The following is a 26082-nucleotide window of genomic DNA, read 5'->3' on the forward strand; positions in this document are numbered from 1 at the left end:
TCGATAACTCTGATAATTAAAATTTCCTGAAATTATATAGTACGAAATTTAATAAGGATAAAATACCTGAAAAAAAGCACTTGTTACAAATAAACCATCAAATACTATTATACACTGATATTTATCGTTATGTCAATTCTGATCATTAAAGATTGCGATATTAAAGATTTGATACTTATTTCAATAAAAATGTAGAAATACAATATATTAGTGTTTCAATTTCTATGGTATTTTACAAAAAAATATATTAATTAAAATTGAAAAATAAACAAAAAGATAGAAATATAGTTAAATATGTCTTTGAAATATATATGATTGAAAATCTTCTTGGTCTCGCGCTATGACTCATTGTGCAGGGCTGATCTCAGGGCCGAATTAATACATGGCGCCTCGCACCAACGGGGCCCCTTACTCGATAAATCCTTTCATCGACGAGGGTCGATTTCGTTCTTCGCGATTTTAATTATCTTCATCGTTTTCTTGAAGATGTAGGTTCTCCTTAATAAAGATCTGATGTTATTTTCTCTTCTTCATACTTCTTAATTTCATAAATGACTCGATAACTCTGATAATCTTGAATTAAAATTTCCTGAAATTAGTACGTTTAATAAGGATAATGTACCTGAAAAAAGTACTTGTTATAAACAAACCATCAAATACTATATATATCTTTTGTGATTTTACTGTTAGTTATTTGCGATATAAGTCGATTCATTATATACTGATATTTATCATTATGTCAATTCTGATCATTAAAGATTTGATTCTTATTTCAATAAAAATGTAGAAATATAATATATTAGTGTTTCAATTTCTATTTTACAGAAAAAAAGATATGAATTAAAATTGAAAAATAAACAGAAAGATAGAAATATAGTTTAAATATTAAAATATATGGTTGAAAATCTTCTTTTATTATCTTTTTTTATATTATAGCAACATGGAAGAACTCTTGTTCAATGTTAAATAGAATATATATTACAGTACATTTTAAATAAAAAAATTAGGATGAAGGAATAGATACGAAAACTACGTATCTATAACCTAATTTATTTATTTTCTAATAATATTTATTTTTTATCGTAAATATGTTATATATTTCGCGATAAATTTAAATATATATGTCTGTGTGTGTGTGTGTGTATAAGTATGTACATATTTTCTTTCTCTCCATGTAGCGAAATTGCGTTGTAACAAATTTTCAGATATCTTTGATCTTTCAACTATATTTCGTATCTTATGTAACAATAATTACAAAATTAACGTCCATATAAATATTTTTCTTATGTAGGCACATTCTTATATGTATGTACAACTTTCTTTGTAACATATCCTCGAAATATTTCGTTATATTGTCCATTAAGGATATAGATCCGAAATTTAAATGCTATTGCAGTATGAGTCTCCACAACAATACCTATTCGTTTACAAATAATACATATATTTTAAACGTAAAATAACATTGAATGCAAAAAGCACTTAAATTTCGGAGCAAATCCAAGTCGTTTAAACTGCTTTAAATATATGAATATTTAAACTACTTAATATTTAATTAACTAAAATCATATTCGGGATATTAACGATAAAAACATTGATCTCTCAGCAGCAAATATGTCAAACATCGAATTACATTTGATTGTTATTAAGCATGATGTTTATTAATCACCATAACAATATATATAATTATCAATATTGTGAGAGAGAAGTATAGTATCATTTTAAATAATTCTAATCTCCCTCATTATGCCATTTTAATATTGTCTAATTCTTATATCAGCCTACAATATTCACATTATGGCTGGAAACTTATTTGGCAAATTATGCTTTTGATCATCATTTAATATTACAATTATAATTTAATATGTTTTCTCTCACAAAAGAAATTTAATTATTTAATTACATTTATTATAAAAACAAAAAGGAAAATAATGGTGTTTTTCAAAACTTTCAAAAATATTTTTATATTTTAAAATTTCTTAAAAATAATTTTGGAAAATTTATAAAAAAATATAAAGCTGCCAATATAATTTTAATTAATTAGAAGTTAATTGATGAAAGTATTAAACATATAACTTAAAAATACTAGCATTATCTTACGTTTCCAGAACCATTAAATATGTTCAAAGTATATACTGGATGTTCCAGATTTCCTGTGATTATTTTATGGCAGATTTTTAAAGCTCTTTGAAGATAAAAAAATCTTTAAGGATTTAAAATCTACTCCTAATTGATGCCTTTAATAGAAGAATTCTGGAATATCCTGTACATATATAGTTACTATTCTTACACTTATTAAGATATATGTATAATGACAATTAACAATATGAAATTTACATTTAATTAAGTAACTCATGTACAATTGTTATATTTACCTCAACTATATTAAGTATCCAAGCTTCTCTCTTAAAAAAAATATAGTTTTATTGTCTATTTTGAACAAGTAATAGATAATCAGTGCACATAAAGACTTTAATTTGTATATTAGAAGCAAAAAGAACCAATACGTACACTTCAAAATAACCAATATTTTAACAAGAATAATTTGCGCATTGTTACTACGCTAGGCGTATTTTAATTAACCCACTATCCTTTGCTTGTAATATTTAACACTAGAGCCTTCTACTTCAATTTAGAAACAAAAATATATCAAAATATTTCTTTTATTATAAAAATTCTGAATTATGTGTTTTGCTAAGAAGCGTAAACAAGTAATAGTGACAATTTTTTTACTTTTTGTATCACATATGTCGTCAGTTATTTTAAAACAAAAAATTCTTTCTTTATATACAATTAATAGATTAAACAGTTTTGAAATGAACTATTTTTCGACTATTAATAATGACATAATAAACGTATCATTATTGTGTTTCAAGTTTTGTGTAAGTAATATGCCGATATAAAAAAAAATTTGTAAAATTATATTTTATATTAGATACTAAGGCTTCTACATATAGAGATCAGCTAGAGAAGCTCATTTTTAAGAAAATACATTTTGTATACATAAATACTTCAAAATGCAACAAAAAGCATTGTTGTATTTTCATTTAACTGTATATATGTATAAATATTATAAAAGTCAATATTCCCTGATTATCACTTCACAGAGATTGCTCATTTTAACAAGCATGTTATTTAAGCTCTCGCTTGAAATTGTAATTGTATATTCTAGAAGAGTATACAAATAAAATTTTTCTTTTTAAAATCAACTCAACATAGTGTCAAGCTATTATACCTATATTCTTTTAGGAAAGTTTTGCATAACGTTCATTTATATAATAAATATAAAGGATTTATTGGGATATCTAATTATTATTGTTAAATAATTAGATATCTTGCAGATAACTAACAGTAAATATCTATAATTTAAACATAGATGTACATATATCTATCTAAATGTAGATATATATGTATAATTATATCGTTACGTTATATCGTAGTATAATAATTCATATATATCTATAATCAATTTGACCTTATGCGCATGTTTAATAGTCATATTATTATATCTTTGTGCAGAGACATTAAAAAAAAAAGAAGAAAAAATTATTTTGACTCCTCCATGTCTTTTGCACATGACTTTCTTGTCTCGTTGTATGAAAATGTTCAAGGCATTCAACATTTTATGTGTACATCACTATTTTAGGTCACGACTTACATTGCACTGACAGTATTTGTCACCCTGCGTGACTTTCCGACTCGGCTTTATAATCTTGCATGGTAAGGATGTAAGGCACAACGCTAGCTACACTTACTCGACCAATGAGACCTGAGAAAAAAAGGTCCTCCAAAACTCTAGGATTAATCGATCGGAGAGGCGCTAACCTCAAGAGAAGACGAGGTAATCTATCCGAGCCCGCGCGTTGTTGCAATTCCGTCCACGCCGCTTCTTGCAGAACCTCAACCTTTTTACGCCACATACCTGCTAAGATATTATCTAAAAGAGATAATAAAATATTCTTTATTTAAATATATATGTAAGTAGATAATCTTTACCGTTTGTTTAATCTAAATTTACTTACCAGCGCTAAAAAGTGTTAAAGCTTTAAGATAAGCGTATTCAACGGAATCCACTTGCAACTTGTGCAGTGAACTTACACAATCCTGTAATCTACATATATGTTCCGTAACACATTTTACTTTGCTAGCTGTGACCTTCTCTTGTGCGATACTAGTTTGCAAATGATTAATTATCGACGTCAGAATACTAGGAAGAGAAAGCGTGTATGCGCATTGTGCTAGACCTAGTGTAAATAATTGTCCCCAGGAACTTCGCACTAAAGTAGTTTGAATTTCAGATCTAAATCACAAAAAACAAATTTATTTTAGATAATGGTCGAGGTATATGATTAAGATAAATATATATTATTCTCTTATACACACGCATACATACACACAAACACACACACATATATATATATATTACACTTACGGCAAAGCTTGGAATGCTGGAATTCCTCGCGCCCAATGTACAGACAAAAATAGTAACCTAGCCGCGCTTTCGCATATGTAATGAATAGATAAATATACGGGTGCCGGGCTAGGCGCCCTCAATTCGAATAATGTATTCCGCTCGGAAATTAATTGACCAGTCCATTCTTCTTCCGGTTCGCTCGAACCATTAACGGTCTGTAAGTAAATATTGCAGTATATTAAACTCTCTTCATATAGAAAAATAATACTAAGACATATAAGTTCAAGAACAATTGCGCGACTTACGTCACCAATGAGTTTAACCATACTATCCAATGCATGGGAGATGAGTAAACGGTCGCGAGCTAAAGTCAAAGCATCACTGAGATCGCTGTCGCTACTTTGATCTTCCATACTAGGACTCTCGGGTTGTTCCCAAGCTGGGGGTACCTCGGGTGCGGGTTGTTGCGGTTCTGGTTTTACTCTGGTGCTGCGGTTACCTACTTTTGTCGCAGCCGGTTCACCCAACACGGGTTTCCTCTCATGTTGGACAGCTGCAACATGACAAAATCATTTGTTAATTATCTCCTACAATATATTTCAGAAAATAAGCTCAATTTTACTTACAGTCGCTTCTCATGCCCATAGCCAAGCACTTTTGAAGCCTACAATACTGACAACGATTTCTGTGGTGTTTGGTAACTTCACAACTCTTGCTTCCTCTGCACTGGTAGCCCAGTTGCTTGCGGATACTGCGTTTAAAAAAACCCTTGCAACCTTCGCAGCTAATCGCTCCGTAGTGCCTGCCACTAGCTCTATCTCCACAAACTACACAGAGTTCTAAGGATAGTCCTAAACCTAACGATCCACGAACATCTCTCGCTAATTTCACCTATAAGAAAACGTTGAAGTAAATGAAAATAACATTTAAAACAAATTAACGCAGGGTAATGATAAATATTTACCTCGACATCGATACGTACATCGTTACTCAAATGCTCCATGCCAGGATGCAAATGAACCATTCCAGCATGATGACCTAGATTGCGGAAATCTCTTCCTATCTTGTGGTCCATTTTATCGTCGTGCATATTGTCAACGTGATTATTTTGATCCCTATCTACATCCCTCTGTAAAGATAAACGTAAAAATCATTTAAGAAATACGCAATTTCCACAGAAAAAAATTGTTAGCTCTGTGTTAGTGTAATTTAAAAAATGTTCTAAATTCTCACCATAGCTGGGTGATGCCCTATATTATGAAAATTTCTTCCTAATTTCTCGGACTTGTCGTCGTGTAAGTTGTCGGCGCGATCAATAGCCGGATCGATTTCCATGTCTCTCTGTAACAGAATAAACATTTTAAAATCAGTATCTACGTGTATATTCTGTATTAAATTTTAAATAAAAAAAATAATAATTAATAATTTCCTAATTACTGGTTCCTTAAAAATAAATTACTAAAGATAAAATTATGACAAACAATGAACCTCAGTCTCGATGTCCGACATACGATCGTGCTGATGAGAGAGATTGCGGAAATCCATTCCAACTTTGCAATCTGACTCCTCATTCAGATTATCATGATTGCGTTGTTCTCTATGGTCTCTGTCCATTTCTCTCTGTAAAACGGATGGACGCCTCCGTTAGATGCGGGTATTATATCTCAGGTGCAAAAAATTTCCACGCCTATCTCATAATATGCGCGTTACCGTTTCGTTAAAACGCTGAGAGAGCATTATTACAAACCGAAAGCGTAAACAAATGGATTTTCTTTTAATGCGTGTTAAATAAGCATTAACGATTTTCAGCCGGATATTGCAATCCTCAAATTGTCGGTTTGAACACGCCTCTTGAACATTTTACAGATGCATTGAATAAAAAATTGAAGATTTAAAACCGTGAAAGAGAGGTCAATAATTCGTGATAAAATCTTTGTAATAAAAGTCTCACACAGTTTCATTTAAATGATAATTCTGCTAGAATATAATTTAAAAATAAGACATAAATGTACGATAAAATACATACAAGATAATACGTAGAAAAATAAATGTTGAGAAGTATAAATGAAATATAAATATTAAAAGAGATATCGAAATAATGACAACGAATAAAAATAAACGAGATATACATGTGACATATACATATATACATTGTTGGAAAAAAAATATATATATATACATATATATGGTATATAACAATTAAATTTATTTCGATATAAATATTTAATAAAATAAAAAAGCGACTAAAATTGTTTCTAATTTGTCTTTGCAAAATATGTATATGTTACATAAAAACTCTTTATCATTCACTATCAAAAATCAAAATAGATGTCTAAACAAACTTGATAAAAAATTAGATACAATAATTTTGTATCGAGTGTCATCATTGTTGTTTACAGAGAAGTGCACTGTTCTGTGACAATTCAACACCGATCCCTCATCGTTCTCAAGATTTCACGATTTTATCCCGGCGAGAGAAAAAGAGGAGAGAAAAAGAGGAGAGAAAAATAGAGACGATTGCGCGATTCAAAGTGTTTGAGGAACTAAGTGCAGGGGCGCGAGATAAAAATGTAAACTGGAGCATTTGCCGGCCCGTCCCCACCTGCTCGGGGAGAAACCTTCTCGTTCCTCTCCCTCTCTCTATCTCTCCGTCTCGCTGCCCACCCTCCTATAGCGCGTTTTGAGAGGTGAAAGAGATGGTCCCGAGTTCTTCGTAGGTTGCTACGCGGTTAGCTACGTAGGTGCATGCCGATGTCCGACTACGTCGCGCTACGTTGCACCGTTGCACTCTGCAGACTAGTCTGTCATAGAGAGCGGTCCATAGTCCATACGTCTCCTAAGACGAAAACCGATCTCGAAAGTCATCGTTTCACTATTTTAGATTTTGAATCTCGGACAGAATATTTTACACATATTCCACTTTATACGAATGGTTAATTGCAACATACAAATACCTTCTTCTCTAATCTATGCACTCTCTCTTTAATATTTAATGTAATTTTAGACCGAATCTCTCATATGTATATCTAATCTTGTATATCTCATATAAGTGTTGTAAATATTATAATTTTGTATCAAGAGAAATTATGTATTATATAATTTGTTTTCTTTATCGACTTGTTTTACAAGTTTTTTAATATTTCAGCATTTTCAAGCTTACGCTGGCTCATCGTTAAAACGTGAGATAACTTGAAATATACATATAAGCGATTCTTATCGGTTCTTAGATTGATTCGATGCTTCGAGAAAAAAAACATTGTGCTGTTATTATCGGAACATCATCATACACTTGTTACACAAGTGTCACAATAGTTGTCGAGGTCGATTCTCGTCTGGCCTTTCGAAAATTTCACGATGCAAGATCAGTCTTCGTTTTTATATCTAAAATCTAAAGTATCCATTCGATCTGAATTCTGAACAGCGGTGCGCTGTTATAAGAGCAAACTTACTGTACGTCGCACGCGCGAGTAAATCTTGATAAATCGCGATAATACACGCACGGTCCGATGCGGAAGAGAGAAATTAAAAAAACGGGGAAAAACCTGATTCGCATGCGATAACACGTAAAAATGGGCAACTGTCAAACGCGCGAAAGGTCATCGCGAAATGAAAGTGCGGCCGCCTCTCTTGAAGAAAAACCACGTTCGCGCTTTAAAGCCCTGCGATATTCGCATATCGCGTTTAAAGTTAAACTCGAAACTCGAAACTTGCTCCGTACAATGTTGGGAGAATCGAAAGATTATTTTATCATCCGTTTGAGATCTCGATTTAAACAATGCTAAATACCATTTCTAAATGCTATTAACGTAGCACGCACACACGTCCGAATGGCTCGGACATTTAACACTCGGAACTCGCGAAGATGCGAAGTGGCACAGGATTAAACAATACATCTTGTCGCTTATTTTTCTATCACGATTAAAAATAAAAAAAAACACTCCCATATCGAGAGTCACTTTCGATTCCGCCAGAGAGTCGAGCGAGAGCCAGAATTACTCCGAGAACACGGCGCTTGCGCGCAAAGTTCGAGGACGGAATGCACAGTAAGCTACCTGTTGTGGGTCGGCTCGGGATCTCGGGGTCCCTGCGTAGATCTTCCGATCCTCTTTAAAATATATAGATTTCGCTTTTATACGGGTCGAATCGAAGATACGCGAGGATACGTATGTTATAAACGACGGACGCGTTCACATGCCGAAGCGTGGTTCTCGCTCTCGTGGTTTTCACGCCAAGAACCGTGCACCACCACCGCACTTCTCTCGCAGCAACCTTGCACACAGGTGAACGCAGCCGGTCGGTCGGTCGGTTAGACGGGCGGGCGGACGAGCGGGCAAGCTGTTCTCTATAGCTCGCACGCAGGTTGGCAGGTCACTCTCTTGTGTGTACCGGGCCGGGACGTATGTATAATGTAAACGCCGGCCAGGTGCATTCCCGCCTCTTGCCTGGCTCTTTCCTCTCTCTCTCTCTCTCTCTCTCTCTCTCTCTCTCTCTCTATACCTGAGAGACCGAGCGCGCCAAGTTATGTCACGTAACACCCCTGCGATCGATCGCACGACCCCTTCCCCTCTCACCTTCTTCTCTCTCGTCTCTCCCGAAAAATATGATCGTTCTGAAATGTAGATGGAAATTATGTCCTTCGTGTCGTAGGTAATTTAAGGAGATTTTTCAAATATATAGATAAAACAATGTTTTGTACAATTTTGACGGGTGTTATACGAATTGTTTTTCGTTTTGGATAGGCTACATTTCTTTCATGTATCGTCAGTCACTGACGTCAAACGTGACCTACAGGGGAATTTACAAAAGGTTAAAGGACAAATATCCGATGGTCAGTCTAAAAAGTTACATACTAAATTCGAGAAAGAGATACAGAATAGAGAATGTATAGAACTTTAAATCAGAATTACGTGGGAGGAGAAAATGTGCGAAATGTCAAGAGAAGAGCAAAGTTTAATAAAGAAATCATAATAAAAAGTAAATATAGCAAATATATATACACGAAATAAAATAACAAGTGATTTAGTAGATAAAAAAGGTAACAAGAACCCCCCTGAAGAACATATCACGTTTGCGGAAAACCTAGTGCAGCTACTGCAATCGCATTGCAAAAGAAAAAAAGGTTTTCGGCCGCAGCTTTTGTTATGCCGAGCGAACGGACTTACCGTCCGGATAGTGTTGCTTTTTCTCTGGTGAACGTTATGTCATGTAACACGCGCGATGACTTATTGTCCGACGCTGTCGAGGTCGCCGCGACTAACTGAGAATAGGTCGAACGCGGATTAATAACGCGTCGTTTACGACTTCGCGCAGTCTTTGTGCGATACCGCAATATTTCGGATTACGTTGAACGCGTCACGTTTTCGCGCCGCGGACAATCAAATATAATACTTTAATTTTACAAAATAATTTGTATTATTTAATAATAAAACTCGACAGAAAAAGAGAGAGCTTAAAGGCTGGATTATAGAGGCCGTAAATTTTTTCCGTAACCGTAAATTTAAGGATTCAACCAATCACGTTGCCGAATCAAGCAACGCGATTGGTTGAATCCTTAAATTTACGGTTACGGAAAAAGTTTACGGCCTCTATAATCCAGCCTTAACTCTGGTTATCTTACATCGAAATAATTGCAAATGTCAAGTATTTCTTTGTGCGCGCTTCTGTAAAAGAGAAGGAAACAGAGGGATTTCCGTTCTTTTGTTTTCTAAATTATCGTACATATAAGTATACGTATTCATGTTTTCTTCCTTGCAAACGTAAGCGATCGGTTACCTTGTTTCTTTTTTTTGTGCGCGACGAGTTTGTTCAAGGATTTTTCTATGCGTTTATGTATCCTTCGCATTGTTTTGTGCACGCATACAATCGATTGTTAAAAGATGGTGAAATTGTATATTCTCGCGCTTGTTTATACTCTTATCAATAAGTAGATTACAGATATATTCGACGAACGCGTGTTTTAATATCGCAGCAGGTCTGAAGAGCTTTGTCGCAATCTTTGCCGGGAATTTTGAGGTCATTCGTATCGTGTCAACCGATAGCGTTAATTGATTCTGTCTCTGTAGATATAATCTATTCTTCTTCCGCGGCAACTGAAATAAACAAAGATTACTCTCTGATATTTTATACGAAAAATATACGATAATTAAATTTCAAGTATATAGAGGAAAATTTATTTCACGAAATGTCGAATCACGATTGACAGTCTGTCACGTTTTCTGTGCTTCTTTCTTTTTACAATTCGTTGCTCCGAATCTAAGTTTTTCTAAACGTCGTAAACGAGATCGATTTTCCTTGAGCTAAAGGATTGCGAATCGCGACTGGTCATTTCAGATAATTTCAAGCAATTTCAAGCAACCTAGAAGATTCTCGGAATCGCTATACAACGAAAATAATCGTCGGCGAGTGATTATGTTTGTACAATAGTATACGGTCCCCGGCAGGTAAAGGTCGTTCGTGGGTCCGAAGGTTACCTCCTCTCTACCCATCTACTTGCCTACCTACCGTGATCGCGCGCATTGGCACGGATTTATCTTCGTCCCGCCCGACAGTGCATCGGGGTCGAATGGGATGTAATTCTTTCCGAAAAGCGAAAGAGAGAAAGAGAAAGAGAGAGGGAGATGATAGATAAAATTGCACATGCAAAAGGGGCATCCAAAAATAAAATTGCGCACGCAGAGACACGTGGATGACTCCGAATAGGCTTTGTCCTCTCCTTAATTAACGATTACGTTATCAAAATGTCTAGTCTGTTTCCTCCTTGCACACGTGACGAGTCAAAATTATTGCCCAACTTTTGAATATGTATATTTCAACGTGGAATAAATATTTTTCAAACTTCTGACCATGTATATATGAATAATAAAAAATGTCAGTTGCACAAGATTAAGATATTTACGTCTTCCATTTACGTCTTCCTGTTTGAGAAAGAATTCTTCGCGATAATTAAGGCTTCCCTCGAGTTTCCGGTCTATAAGGAACTATCGGTCTCTACGATTGCATTTTCAGAGAGTACAACGCTATTTATCGCTATTAAGGTGGAGCATCCTGTAGACGAAAGCGTTACGTCAGAGCGTAAAACGCCTGAGAGAGAGAGACTTTCACAAGAATCTGAATTCGCGCGATTGAATTCACCTGAGATCCCGCACAAAATAAAAATTCGCTCGTGTCACCTCGTACCCTTGTTCAATCCCGGGGAAACGCAGCATCTCCGACGACACAGACACTCAAAACGCCCGTCCGAAATAACTCGACGCGTAACGAAGAGGCGGACGAGGCCTGCGATTTCGCGTTGACACCATTGAAGCGGACACAAGAGCGAAGCGCTCCCGGACCCGACTACCGCCGCACTAAATTCTCTCCTCCCCGCTCACATCGGAATCCGTGGCGTCCGCGCGATTCGGTCCTCGACGAAGAGGGACAATAGATAAAAAAAAAAAAATAATAAAAAAAAGAGGAAACAGAACCGTGTCGCGAGCTCTCGCATTCACATTCTCGTCGAAGTCGACGCCCGACCTTATTATTAAGCGCATATATAAGTGCAACGCGACTCTTCCGTCCGTCGAGATCGTCTTCGACGAGGCGTACACACGAATGCGGACGCGAATCGCGAACGCGTCGACCGCGCTCCTGCCTACGAGGACGAATCTCGGAAAAGGAGGATCCAGGGGACTCACCTACGCGGTCAGCAGCGACGACGACTGATCCGTTCGTGCGTCATCAGAACCGTTTCATAGCGAGCTACCAGTCTTCGTTGCGCGCACATCCGCGGGTTAGAGTTCATAACCTCCTCTAACCTTTACCTTTTCACCGTCGCCTGTCCCCCTACTCCGCCCGGCCCCACCTCCTGCCGCTCTCACCTTCCTGCACGTACCTGACATCTCACGTCCCCCGCTGCGTCATCGAATACGTGTCGCGGCGATGGCAAGAGTAGATCGACGACGGCTTCCTGAATGCTGTAGACGTGCAGCGCCGCCAGTAGGATGCGGCGCCAACTATCGGCAGCCATGTTGATACGTCACTCCAAGGTGCGAAATTTAAGTCGAGAGAACCGCATCCATAAAGATTCGCTTCTCTTTCGTGCGATAACTTACCTAATAACATGTCGAAAATTTGTTAAAATATGTTGCATTAAATCTATATAAGTGTAATATATGATATTCAGTTGATTAATGTAAATGTAATTCAATAAAATTTTGAGAAATTATGTTAAATTTTTTTTTTTAGATATGTGTTGAGATGTGTGTGGAATTTTCTATTTCTTTTGCTTGATTTCAGAATAAAATTTTGATGAAAAGCATAATTAGTTGATTTCGTACCAATCTGTAATTGAGAGATTTAAGTAAATATAAACATAGAAAGATATACTTAGATTATAAATAGACAGAGAGATATTAGTCTTTAAAAATAATGAAATTTATTCAAAAAATAAACAGTAAGATAATACTTTATGTATAGTGCTAAGCGCAAGCATTATTTCTTTAAAATTTATTTAAATTATAAATTTTGCAAAAAAGGCCGACTGATAATTTTTCTTCAAAATATAAATAATAAATAATAAAGAAATAAGGATATGAAATATAAAAAAAAGTAGTTTATTGTAAATATGTAGCACAATGTGGGGGAGATTGGGTACATACAGCTTTCTCTCTGTATATTTATTACGAAAGCTTCACCATTAAATGTAATATGACTACTGCTAGTATCACTACTGTCCTTAATTTAATCGTAGGTATGTTTATTTCAATTGCACTTCCTATACTTTATTCCTTGTCTCTTTTCTCTCTCCAAAGCTCAGATATATACCTATTTCATTTTAAGCGTAGAAAGCATAAGCAAGTGCAATTGAAACGTGTTCTTATTAGGATACATAACGAGTTCTGTTAAATATCTTATTTTCAATTGTACGATGACTGTATGTCAAAGCTGCGTAATACTTATGTAAAAATTATGATACATGCCAATCACCTACAAAATAAACGCATAAAACCTACAATATTTTATACCACAGTATTAGAAAAGAATTTCACTATTATTAGAAATATATTCTTAAAATTGTATCTGATTATACAGTGTAACACATAAGTATATTAGTAAATATTTACACAAGACAATGTAGCTATTACATTAAATAGATGCGTAGAACATATTATATCGGAGCATCAGTTATAGAATTAAGATAGAATTAAAGCTCAAAGATACTATTTATCAGTGTACAAATATTTAACTATTTTTATCCAATTTAAAAAGTTTCAGAAATATACTTGCAGTCACTCTGATTATATTTTTTTTTTCTTAATTCCTTAATAATAAATTTTTGTGCTTTTAATAGCTTATTGCACAAGTTTCTATAGAAGAGAACTTTATGTCAGATTATCTTAAAACATATTACGCTGAAGAATTTCCTAGTTAAAATAGTACCTAACTACCTTTGTTGTGTATCGTCAATTCGATAGAGATCAATTTTATATATCTTGTGTAAAACTTAATATAATTTCACAAGAATTTCACGAGAAAACGCATATCATCATACATTTCACATTGCATATTATGTACATGAACACTTTCGTTAATGTTTTAGTATTGTGTAATATATATAAAAATAATACTTAATAAAAATTTTATCGTAGAGAGATATTTTCATGAATAGTCTCAAAGAAACTCAATATAGTTAAAAGTACATAAAATAATGTTAATCAGAAATATTAATGGAATCTTAAAAAAAAAACAATAGTTCTGTTCAACTAGTATTACATCCATTTTGATTTTGATCTCATATTTAAATGTTTGTGTAATATGGCAATAAACTCTATGTACAGAACCTAATTATGTAAATTTTACATAAATTGGCATAAACAAACTAAGAGAGACTGGTATACTATATAAATTATTTGTAATAGAATAATCAAGTTGAACAAAAACCATATTTGAAACTTATTATCATCACAAATTTGTTTTTACGAAGACGAAAGTATGAACACATACGAGAGAAAAAATGGAAGAAACAAAAATCTCCCATAAATCTCCTCATTCCATCTATTAAAAAAAAAGAAAAAAAAAGAAACCCGCATTATACATCTTTATCTATAGCTTATTATCATTTATATAGCCATAGCCTATTGCTGCTAAAATATTAATAATATTAATAATAGAAACTGTCATTACTAATAGTAAACTAAGAGCAGATGCTATATATACTAACTTATATATCAAATGTAATTTATCCATGTGTCAAAAGTAGAAAGCACCGTAATAATTTTATATATAGGTTCCAAATATGATTGTTCTGTTAATTATTCCAGCAGGTACCATCAGTTGATCACAAAGATTCTGCACATTTAATTAAAAGCAGATAGAGTTGCTAGCAGATCTAATATCCCCACAAAATTTCACATAAACATCTATCAAAGTATTTTTAAGTGCCAAGGAGGTATTTTGTATTTTTACCTGTAATTTTATTCATTAATTTTTATTTCTAAGCTAAAAAATGAGATTAAAAATTGTTCTTTATTACTCACTTGATTTAAAGTTGTCTTGCCTGAGGTTAATGGCCACCAAATACATCCTGGCTGGCAAACACAATGTAAAGAAAACCATCTGGATCTTTTTCATTTTGATACAGCTCAGCCATGGTCATGCTGCCGCTGACTATACTTTTCTGATTTACTAGTAAGAAAATTGCTTGTGTTGGATTCAGCTGCAGCCGACGTCTTTGTAAAAAGATACAAAATATATATACATATATAATATTAATTAATTATTATATTTGATATATATTTTATTTTCATAAACCTTGAATCGTGTTTTTTATATGTTCACATAAATGTACCTGATTATTTTACAGAATTCTGCCACAGTTAGAAAATCTGGCACCAGATATTTGTTTTTGTCCAGAAGTGGCAGTTGATTTTCTGCTTTGTAACGTTCTACGATGATTGGAACTTTATTCGGATGCAGAGATCTAATTTCTTCTGCACTGACCCATCGCTGTTCTAAATTAACACAGAAATAATTTATATGATTAATTTTTTTTATAAACATTCATTCTTAAAATATTACAGTATGCATTACAGAATAAATTATATCCTATAACCTATATAATGTAATAGTAGATCGAAAATTACAATAGATTTAAAAATTTCTTTTTTTAAGTAAAGTCCTCGTTGGACATAATCGATTGTATAAACACGTTGCTCACCAAAAGGATATTTTTTCTTATACTTTGAATTCAGTGAATTCATTTTCGAAATACACCAAATACACGAAATGTAATTCTAAAAATAGCTATTCGTTCTATTTAATACAATATTAAATAGAAAATTACGATAAAAATAGAATAAATCCAAGACACAATTCTCTTTCCGCTAGATGAAATGGACCATGCGACGTGCCAGAGTGATGTGCAAAGAATCGCTCGAAACATAAAGGTTTTAACCGCAAATCCGTACAACGTTGCAACGTGTTGCAACGTTTTTTCCTTCTTTGTCTTCTCATCTTTTTTTTCGCACTCGTGCTATCTCTCTTGCAATTGCGCGTTTGTAAATTACCGGGCGTGTTTTCCAATTTAAATCAATACGAATACATACTCTCGCTCCAATAATTTATTTTATCGCCCATTTTGCATGATAATATCGGATTAAAAAAATATAATAAAAATAGCAAAGCTTTTCTCTCTCCCTCTCTCTCTCTCTCTCTCCGACGAGATTCTGTCATCTAACGCGGGCTTGGAGACTTGAGATTGCACCAAAATGTTGTAATGCAAAAATGATAATTTTTCCTTTAAATACCTTTTGCATACGAGGTGAAAGGTCAGATCAGGTTAAGATTCAGTCCCTTTGTTCTGTATCTATACATACATATCTATCCTATTTTATTTCCAAGTATAGAACGCTATCGCCTCGATATTATTCACACACATGACAATACTCACCGAATGTACGTCTCTCTTTGTACGATCTCCTAGGTGTCAAATTCATGTTCGTCGTAGCGTTACGATGCACTATCACCTACTGCGACGTATGTTATGTACACGACGCGCTATCAGCTGTCGACTCGCTCTTCGGGTCAAAATAACGCTAGCATACACAACGACGCCGTATGAGATCCGTCAGGTCAGGTTAGCTTTGTCGGACGAGACGCACCATTCGCAGCAACTACGCATAATCAATCAAGGCGATAGTCCCCTCAACTATACGTAGATATTTTAACGCAGAAAAGGCTATTATTTATTATGGAAGAAAAACTGCGTGTTGAAAGAAATGATAGAGTTTCAATGTATCAATTATAAGAAAAAGAGATTCATTAATTATTTTCTGTTTACAGCGATGCTTTATTACAAGGCAAATGTGATATGATATATATACTCTGTTGCAAAGTAATGAAAATCGTGGAAAATCAAAATTCTAGACAATCTATATTTTAGATAAATAATATATAAGTTTGTCTTTGAAAATAATTTTCTTCGAGAAAACATTTTTTAGAATTATGCCACGTGAATTTGGTCTACCAATTATTGCTTTATGAGATTTAAAATCTTATATATATATATATATATATATATATATATATATATATTATATATATTCACTTTATTTAAAGTTGAGGAAAAATGTGTGCAAATATATGCATATATATGTATATAAATGGCAATATATCTACATAAAATAAATTTTGACGTGTCTATCATGAAAATCATATGATACTTTTCCATTAAGAGTTATGTTGGGCAAATTTTAATTAATTTAATGTTAATTCTTAATTCAGAGCTGTTAAACAGTTGTCCACAATAGAATTTCTAATTCGTATATATATATATATATATAATTTGTCAATATAAATCTCATTTTCCTAATTTAATCTTTCCGTGTGTCAAATAAAAGAAATTAATAATCGTATTAATAATATTGATAAAAAATTAACAATATATAAACAAAATGTAATTATTATTCTTCATAGATTATAATAAAGACTAATAATTTTAGCTTGATGGAATGTGATGTTAAAAAATATATGCTATATATATCTTGCTCATTCCTTCGAAAATAATTAAAAGTCAATTTTAAGCAACTCACGTTCGATTAATAATGTATTAATGAATACAAATTAAGTGTCAGAGTGATTAAAATTCGTTTCGAAAAAAGGCAATGGAAGCCTTCTATTCTAGAATCATTAGTAAGCAAACTGCCCCTCTATTTTATCTTGAAATCGTCCCTAAATCTACTCTCTTATTCTTAGAAACATGGACAAAATGAAAATTTTCCGCGTTCTATCTTACATTCTCTTTCTCGCTCTACGTGCAGTACACATCTGTGATCATCTGGCAAAAATGCGCAGTAAGAGCATTTCAGTTGACAGGTGGAACAGCTGTTTTGAAACACAGAGGCATCAAGAAGAAAAGACAATTAGAGGAGCGTCTACCGTTCATAAAACGGACGACGCGTTGACAGGTGTCGCCCTCTCGCGAGCAGACGACGTTTCCCATCCTCGGCGACAGTCCGGGCGAATCTGTTCCGCATTGTCCCGCGAAATCCGCGACACAGCGTTTACGTCTCCGTCGTCATGAAGCGCAAAGTGCGCACGCGAGGACTCGCTTCACCTGTCAGATGAGACGGCTTCGCGGAAGCTCGTCGTCTCGAGAAAAACATACGATCGAAGACGGTAGCCGTCCGAAACGTCAAACGTCATTGCTGGACGATATCGGGTCGCGGTCGCTCGTACGGCCGTCTAGGTGAAGCGATACGTCCCGGGACATCGCGGAGCGTGTTGCTGCGTGTCGCGAACGGCGACGTACATATATAAGGACGTCGGTACATAAGGTGCGCGCGCGAGACAGAAAGAGAGAGAGAAAGAGAGAGAGGAGGCGTTTTTTCCGACCGGCTCTGACGGCGCGCGCGAAGGGGCGGCGGTCTCTTCGAGCGAAAGATCAACACAAAGAGAGACCCCGAAACGGCGAGACACACTCGGGAGACTTGCGGCGGCTCGAGTCGGCTCGATCGTGTCCGGGGAATATTCGACCGGGAGTTGAACGAGCGAGACGGAGAGCTGGCGCGACTGGCCGTTTTCCCCTCTCCCGAGCAAACACCTGTGCATGTCGTGTCGCGTCGCGTCGCGTCGCGGGTGCAACAACTGCGAGTGTCGGGTTGTTGTTGCGGTGCGGACAGTCGCATCCCGACGCCGCTGCGCGAGTCATGCAGGAGTCGTCGGAAGCAGCGGTCGCGTCTAATCGCTGCCGCGCGTGACCGTAAAGATCCGTCCGCGTATATTAACGGCGTGTGATCTCGTCTCCCTCCCTGCCTTCCCCCTGCCTCGTCGCTTTTCCCCTCCGTGTGATCCGTCGGGGCATTAACACGAGGGACCGTCGCGCGTTTCGATCGTGTGGTGCGAGTGCGCGCGTGTGCTCGTCTCTCTCTCTCTGTTTTGTGCGTGCGAGCGTCTGTCGGTCCGTGCGGGATATCAACCCCGGTTGATCGGTCGTCGACAGTCTCGGACGTAGCGTTTCGTGCGGGGTGGAAAAAGAATAAACATGGTGGTGGTGTGAGAACGCGACGGAAAGGGCGACGAGATCGAGCGAGACGTAGAGGGGAAGAGAGAAGAAGAGCGAGGACGGCAGCGGCAGCAGTGTGGCAGACTGTGGCAGCGATCGGCCACCAGTCAGTGCGTCAGAAGCGACGAATTCGACCGGCGATTCCTTTGTCTGCGCTTCGCCGAGAGAGAGAGAGAGAGACACGCGGATCTCGTTTCGGGTTGATGCCGACAGTAGGACGCCGTCCGCGATTCGATTTTCATGCGAGCTGTCAACGCTCAGCTGTCCGGCACGGAAGTGTCAACTGAGTCGCGCCGCGACGTCGCTGATCGGCGAAGGACGACGACGGCGTCGCAGTACATGGTGTTATGTCGTCGTCGACGGAGGCCCGCGTGATTCGTCGTCGGTGTCGGTGACGAAAAGAGGCCCGCGCGTTTCGACGAAGAGAGGACGGCTAGGATGTGAGAAACGTGGAGGGTGTTACGTGGAGAAAGAAAGAGACAGGTGAGGAGAAGAAAGGAAAATTAATCGGAGAACGATACACTCGGCCATTCGGATAGCTAATAAAAATTAAGGAAGAGAGAAGCAGGATTATCGTTCAAAGACTATAACCGGCTTTCGCGAGTGCGAACAAGTGCGTGCGTCGTTGGTGCGAGATTTCCGTGATCTTCGCGCAAAGTGTTATTTGTCCTACGTGAATCTGTGATTGTTTATATAAATCGGTGATCGCGCGACAGAGGATATACGTCGACGAGAGTGGATTAGTCGTTTCGGTCATCATCGGATTGCGCGTTTCGAAACAAAAATCGATCGACGACGGGAGAAGAGAGATGAGAATCGGGGACCGGCGAGTCGCCAAGACCTGGTGAACACGCAAGACAGTGACTTGCCGAGGGTATTTTCGGGCGCTGAGACGAAGAAAGACGCGGAATGGAGCGAACAACGGCGGCACGGCAACAGCGACTGCGGCGGAGTCGTCAAACTCGCGACGACCCGGTGCCAATAACCTCCGTGTAGGCAGTCGAAGGTTGGTTAGCCGCTTCCTCGCACGGCGACGATGCGTTCGCCCCCGTCGCGCGCGACAGATCGTAAAATTAGAAGACGTTCGGAGGCCCGCGCGAGCGAAGCCGAGAAGAGGGACGACATCGCGAGCGAGCGACGACGACGTCGCGATCGTCGAAGGAGAAGAGGTGCGGATGCTAGGCACTGGGTGACGATAAGGGATTTCCGCAGGCGGATCATCGACGTGGGTGAGGAAAGTGCGGCGGTTCCATAGTTCCTCCTCTCTTCGCTTCTTCGTTCGCGGCTTCCTTTCCCAGCGAGGATCGCGTTCGAGAGTCACACATCAGCTGATATCGTCGACCGAAGATCCCGTGAACTTCTCTAGTCCGCTGTATTTAACGTGTGTGCGAGAGTCGCCGCAAGAGTATCCCCCGGGGATATACATATATAATAATTATAGAAGAATTGATTTCGTATTCACGCAGCTGAGCACCACCACGTGCGATTCGTTTCGATCGAGTCGAGCTTCTGATGCAATCTCCCCTACGTCGCGCACGGTTCCTGTAGTCGATTATAATTTATTTATTAACCGCGCGATCGCAGAACGCAGCCTGGCCTCGTCGTCCCTACGGAGCAGCATGTCTCTCGTCGAGTCCGGGCCGTCATCCTTCGACACGTCGTCCGTCGAAATCGCGAGGATCGTGACAGAAAACTCGACAGAGAGACGCTGATTACGTCGCGTATATCATCCCGATGACGAGAGACAGACAAGAGCGGACGCGAACAAATGGGCACCAATGATTAGCTTGGTCCTATCGGCGGCGGCAAGCAGGATCGAGATGCCCCTCTCCAAATCGAATCCGTTCGTGCCGGCGAGCGCGATCTCGACGCAGCCGTACATCTCGAGCAGCGAGAGCAGCAACCATCTGCCGCCGATCGTCAAGGGTACCGGGCTGAAGCAGCAGACCGGTGGCGGAGGAGGCGACAGGGGTGGCAACAACGGCGGTGGCGACGAGTCCGTATCCTCTTACACGGGCTACCATCAGAGACTACCTTGGAAAGGCGAGAGCTTCGGCCTGAATAACTGGGCCGCGAGCCACAACCCCAGCCACAACTCGCACTCGCAGCCCAACAGCCAGTCGAGCAGTCCGGTGGTGAGAAACGGCCGTTCCGATGGCAACTCCAATAGCGGTATTAGTGGACGCGGTGGTGGCGGCGGTGCCGGCGGAAGTGAGGGCGGGGGCGGAGGAAGCGGAAGTGGCGGCGGAAACGGCGGGGGCGGCAGCAACAGCATCGTCAGCGTCAAACCAAAGACGGCGACCATCACGCCGGAGATGGTAATGAAGCTGTACATGAACAAGCTGACGCCGTACGAGCACCACGAGATCTTCAACTACCAGCAGATCTACTTTATCGGGGCGAACGCGAAGAAACGGCCGGGCATCATCGGCCGGCCCAACAACAACGAGTACGACAACGATCAGGGCTCGTACATCCACGTGCCGCACGACCACGTGGCGTATCGCTACGAGGTGCTGCGCGTAATCGGCAAGGGCTCGTTCGGCCAGGTGGTCAAGGCCTACGATCACAAGACCCACGAGCACGTGGCCCTGAAGATGGTGCGCAACGAGAAGAGGTTCCACCGTCAGGCGCACGAAGAGATACGTATATTGCGCAAGCTGCGCGAGCAGGACAAGGACAACACCATGAACATCATCCACATGTTCGACTCGTTCACCTTCCGCGGCCACATGTGCATCACCTTCGAACTGCTCAGCATCAATTTGTACGAGCTCATCAAGAAGAACAACTTCAAGGGCTTCAGTCTGCAACTCGTCCGCAAGTTCTCGCACTCGCTGCTACTCTGCCTGGACGCGCTTTACAAGAACAAGATCATACACTGCGACATGAAGCCGGAGAACGTGTTGCTCAAACAGCAGGGGCGCAGCGGTATCAAGGTAATGAGATGGAATTTATTCACCTTGGTCTCTCGTAAAGTTTCAAATATATTTGTTAGCGTTCGATCGCGGGCTCTCTCAAATTTCTCGACGCGTTCTCTTAAATTGTATGATATATAAAAATAACTTTACAGTTTTAATAGTCACTTCTATAAAGATGAATAAGCATGTTATATATATAAATGTTTCTGCAATGAAAAGTGTAATTTATAAATTTTTTAATTTTATATTATATTTAGAGAGTTTTTAATTAAATTTCAAATTATATTATTTGTAAATATATAAAAAATTTATAAATAACTTTTCAGAAACATTTTAATCGAATACATCACATGTATTTCGTTGAAATACAAATTATCAGACTAGCTGATTGTAATTAAATTAAGAACCGCGTATTTAAAAAATAATTAAGGAGTTTTATGGCAACAGTAAATATGTATTTATTTTCCCAAAGCTGGGAAAAAGTAACTTATTTCTTCACAAGTTCTTATATTAAATGGTTGAAAATTATTGTTACATTAAACCCTTCAATTAATAATCTTGTAATTTTATACTTTAGAATTGAATTAATACTTTAATTACTGTGCAACTTGAAGCGCATCAAATTTCTTTTGGAAAGGAGATGCAACATTTGAAAACAAAGACCAAAGATATCTATTATCGTTTCACATTCGAGACGGCATAATAAATTCTCGATATACACACATGATTTTTCTTTCTGATAATATTTGCAAAACAAGATCTCGAGTTCCTCTGGACGGAATCTCTAAGAGCCACTTATTATTTCTCGTAATGCGATCCTTTATTGACATTTCTTTATATGGTTTGTACACGGAAGACTTTATTACTCTACTTCGAAATAATGACATATATATGACATGCATTGAAAAGGATGACATTTGCAAATTAACAAAATATATTTCTTTTATTTATCTTTGTATCGAAATTTTGTTCTTTTGTGCACACATTTCTAATATTCCGTTAAATCTGCTATTCGAATGCCTGGATTATTTATATTTTGACATTTTTATTTTGTACGCGTATACATACATACACACACACACACACACGTGCGCGCTCAACACATCTTTATTTTCGTGAAACTGAGCTTTCAATTAAAGCTAATCGATAAACCGCTTCGCCCACGAAACATTTTCCGCATACACAGCCGCGACCTTTAGCCCCGTTTTCGAGCATCCGATATCGGGAGAAATCGCGCAGAAAGCTGTCAAAGAACTGCCTTTTTCCCTCGTGAATAATACGACACATACACACGTCGCGCTTCCAAAATCGACCGGATTCCCCGAATTCACGGTTAACCGACAAACCAAAAAGAACGCGGGAAACGATCTCTCTTGTCTCTGGCTGGTGCGGATATACCGCAAGACGTAAACGTTGTTTAAATGACCCCTGTTCATGTTAAACACACGACAATATTCAATTTGTCAGAGAGACGGTAGTCTAATAATAAAAGATAACACGAATACTGCTCTGAGACTGGCGATACTTAATAATGTATATTATTTAATGGAAGTGATAGTTGGCGTATAAGGATGGCAGAAATTCTTCTACTGTATTTTTCAAGCATCTATAAATTTTTCAAGAATCTATAAATTCGCAGAGGTTCTGGTACGCGTTCACGTAGGAACAAACTCTAGTCCATTACTAATAATATCTAATTCCATTTATGCCTTTAATGGTAATTAAATAATAATTGGTAAAACGTATAGTGTTCGCAAGCTGCTTCTTCTGTCGTCGTCGTAATTTAATTACGTACGGATTTATATACACAGAGAGAATTTTCTTATAGAATTTATCCTGAAAATCATGATAATCGTGGGACAACATGGCATGGAAGGAATTTTATGAGCATTTCTTTGATTAATATTTATTGGTATGATAAATATTAATCAAAGAAATTCTTATAAAATTCTTTTTATACCATATTGTCCCACGATTACCATGATTTTCAGGGTAAATTCTAAGAGAAAATTCTCTCAGTATAGTTTAAATATTCTGTACGAGGATTATACAGAAATTGACGTTGCACTGTAGATATTTTACATATGCAAATTTGTTTTAACGTATATCGAATAAAAAAATATTGCTGTTGAAAAAATTGCTAATTTTTTTCTTTAAAATTATTATACCTGTTATATTTTATATATTTTCATAATTCTCTTAACTGTGAAAAAAAATCTTATTAGATATAAATAAATATATAAAGATCTCTATATTCGGGTAATCGCATGTGTCACCTAATTATTCAGGTATATTCCCGAAATCACGGATAATATCTGATTAACCAGTTTTCGAGGTCCTCGTTCCCCCTATTTCCTCGGCAGTGAACGTGCAAGAACGCGTACAAACGGAATCGTGTTACCTCCGCCAACTGTAGCATTCGCACGCAAGTTCGCGAAACTTTCCGAGAGTAAGGCCTGCCCTATTGGGGCCTGCCCCCTTGGATCGTGACCTTGCGAGGCCGCACGGTGGTTTTACTTTGATGCCGATGGCGTTCGCGCCAGGCCGTAAAGCTAAGGGGCTAAGTGCTGGAAATGGGTAAAAATTAGATTTGCTTGCCCCTTCTAAATAACCGTAACCGACGCGACGCGCAGCCTTTCAATGGTCTTCCGACACTTGAAGTTTGAGGCCGACACGTGACTCCTTTCACAATTTTCTGATTGCTTCCGTAATAGTCGACAAGATATTATCGGTCTTTTGTTTTAATTTAGCAACGCGATTAGGATTGGAAATCGCATCAACGAGTTTAAAAACAGTCGGATTTTTCAACAGATGACGCATCTCGTCTAGTTCTTATTTTGCACGCGAGAACAGCTGATTATATAAAGCTTAATACGATCGAAAAGATGTACGTCACATTTCCATATGGTCAGTGATTATTTTATTAATATAATATTAAATAAAATATTAGAGATAAATCTATATTAAAATGACTCCTTGTGATAACTTTGATATATGACTTCCAAGAAATCAAATGTTATCTAATGACACTATCCACGCCGTTATCTAATGACACGCTTTTCAATCTGCGCTATCTACGTTTATTATCGAGAAAGCTTCCGAAAAAGTCGCGAAAGGGAGAGCATTACTAGCGGAAATCTCCACTGGGGCGTGAATTAAGATTGAATGCGAGGCAATGAGTCGTGTCGAGGCGCAAAATCAAATCCGAATTGAGGCAAAGGTTTCTTTCTTGAAACGTGATTTTCACGGTTGCATGATTAACACTCGGATTTGCCTCGAGACTTCGAGGACGCGATATTTAACGCGATTCAATGTCGACGCGAATGCGCCGCAATGTTGTCGCAAAAGTACAAGTATTATTGAACAATAATTCGTAGCAGGATTTTCGGAAATAAAGTCGGAGTCGAAGAACAAAATTCTGTGGAAGTAAAAATCAATTATGATTCTTATATTGTTAGCAATATTTTCCGGTAGTAAAATCGTCGAGATCGCGGTCTGAATATGAATATAAAAAAAGACGTATGTTTAAAAAATCGTACTTTCCCAATTCGACTCTTCTAATATTTGAGTTTGTAACTTTCGCCGAGGGTCTTTTCTCGTGTCATTTCATCATTATACGGATAAGATCTTGCGTAAGAAGATAACGACGGGGTCAACACGCACAATGTCATCGATTTTTCGACATATACCATTATGTTTCGTCTACTTAATTTTTTTCTTTTATTTGGTATTTAAAATAGGTCACTATTTGATGATAAAATGTCATTTGTATTCTCTTATAAAATATTGCTTTATATTCCACATCGCATAATTAATACAGACATAGATAGCAGACATGTAATAATTTATATTGTAATTAGAAATGCAGAGAGTAATTTAAATTGAATTAAACTTGGCGATTAATTAAATCAGATTGATAATGAAATAATATCAACATTTATGGCACTTAAACATTTAATTATTATACGAATAAAAGCGTTGTTAATATCGTGCGTTAATGTGCTAATATTGCACGTTAATATTTACTCTTCGCAATCTATATATTTTTGATCATAAATGTATAAAGATAGAGAACATTTTATCTATAGAGAGAGAAATTATTTATATTTAATAAAATATTTATTTATAATATAATTATGTATGTGGCATAGATTAGAAAGCGCGTAAATTTTAATTGAAAAATGTAAATAAAAAGTGTAGATTTTAATATC

General features: G+C 37.3%; 3 protein-coding genes across 14 annotated transcripts in view; 1 reads left to right on the top strand and 2 right to left on the bottom strand.

The window, feature by feature from the left end:
* Window positions 1-249: 249 nt before the first annotated feature.
* On the bottom strand, window positions 250-15064 carry LOC145937757 (orphan steroid hormone receptor 2-like). Of its 11 annotated transcripts, none has more exons than XM_083041086.1 (10): window positions 12282-12501; window positions 5900-6031; window positions 5645-5752; window positions 5376-5540; window positions 5038-5302; window positions 4717-4964; window positions 4430-4626; window positions 4020-4297; window positions 3656-3934; window positions 250-589 (listed from the first exon to the last, which is right to left on the bottom strand). In XM_083041086.1, exons 1-9 carry the CDS (start codon window positions 12414-12416, stop codon window positions 3675-3677), a joined length of 1788 nt encoding a protein of 595 aa, XP_082897212.1. In that variant the 5' UTR covers window positions 12417-12501; the 3' UTR covers window positions 250-589; window positions 3656-3674. The 11 variants fall into 11 exon arrangements, with proteins under 11 accessions (XP_082897212.1, XP_082897211.1, XP_082897214.1 ...); XM_083041085.1 differs by lacking the exon at window positions 250-589 and adding an exon at window positions 14926-15064 and having other exon boundaries at window positions 1207-3934; XM_083041088.1 differs by lacking the exon at window positions 250-589 and adding an exon at window positions 14610-14853 and having other exon boundaries at window positions 1207-3934; window positions 4717-4910.
* LOC145937762 (microtubule-associated protein 1 light chain 3 alpha) lies at window positions 14924-17930 on the bottom strand. Its single transcript, XM_083041105.1, has 4 exons — window positions 17682-17930; window positions 16338-16560; window positions 15237-15399; window positions 14924-15117 (listed from the first exon to the last, which is right to left on the bottom strand). The coding sequence occupies exons 2-4, from the start codon at window positions 16381-16383 to the stop codon at window positions 14952-14954; spliced, it is 375 nt and encodes a 124-aa protein (XP_082897231.1). The 5' UTR covers window positions 16384-16560; window positions 17682-17930; the 3' UTR covers window positions 14924-14951.
* A 27-nt stretch (window positions 17931-17957) lies between these two features.
* LOC145937755 (dual specificity tyrosine-phosphorylation-regulated kinase 2) overlaps window positions 17958-26082 on the top strand; it is a 46147-nt gene continuing 38022 nt past the window's right edge. For both annotated transcript variants that reach the window (XM_083041082.1, XM_083041081.1), the window contains exon 1: window positions 17958-21889. In XM_083041082.1, coding sequence (XP_082897208.1) covers window positions 20729-21889 — 1161 coding nt within the window. In that variant the 5' untranslated portion in view covers window positions 17958-20728. The remainder of the gene's footprint in view (window positions 21890-26082) is intronic.

Source organism: Prenolepis imparis, unplaced genomic scaffold (assembly GCF_030444845.1).
Source record: "Prenolepis imparis isolate NDT839.2.m4 unplaced genomic scaffold, iyPreImpa1.0 SCAF_6, whole genome shotgun sequence".
Classification (NCBI taxonomy): Eukaryota; Metazoa; Arthropoda; class Insecta; order Hymenoptera; family Formicidae; genus Prenolepis; species Prenolepis imparis.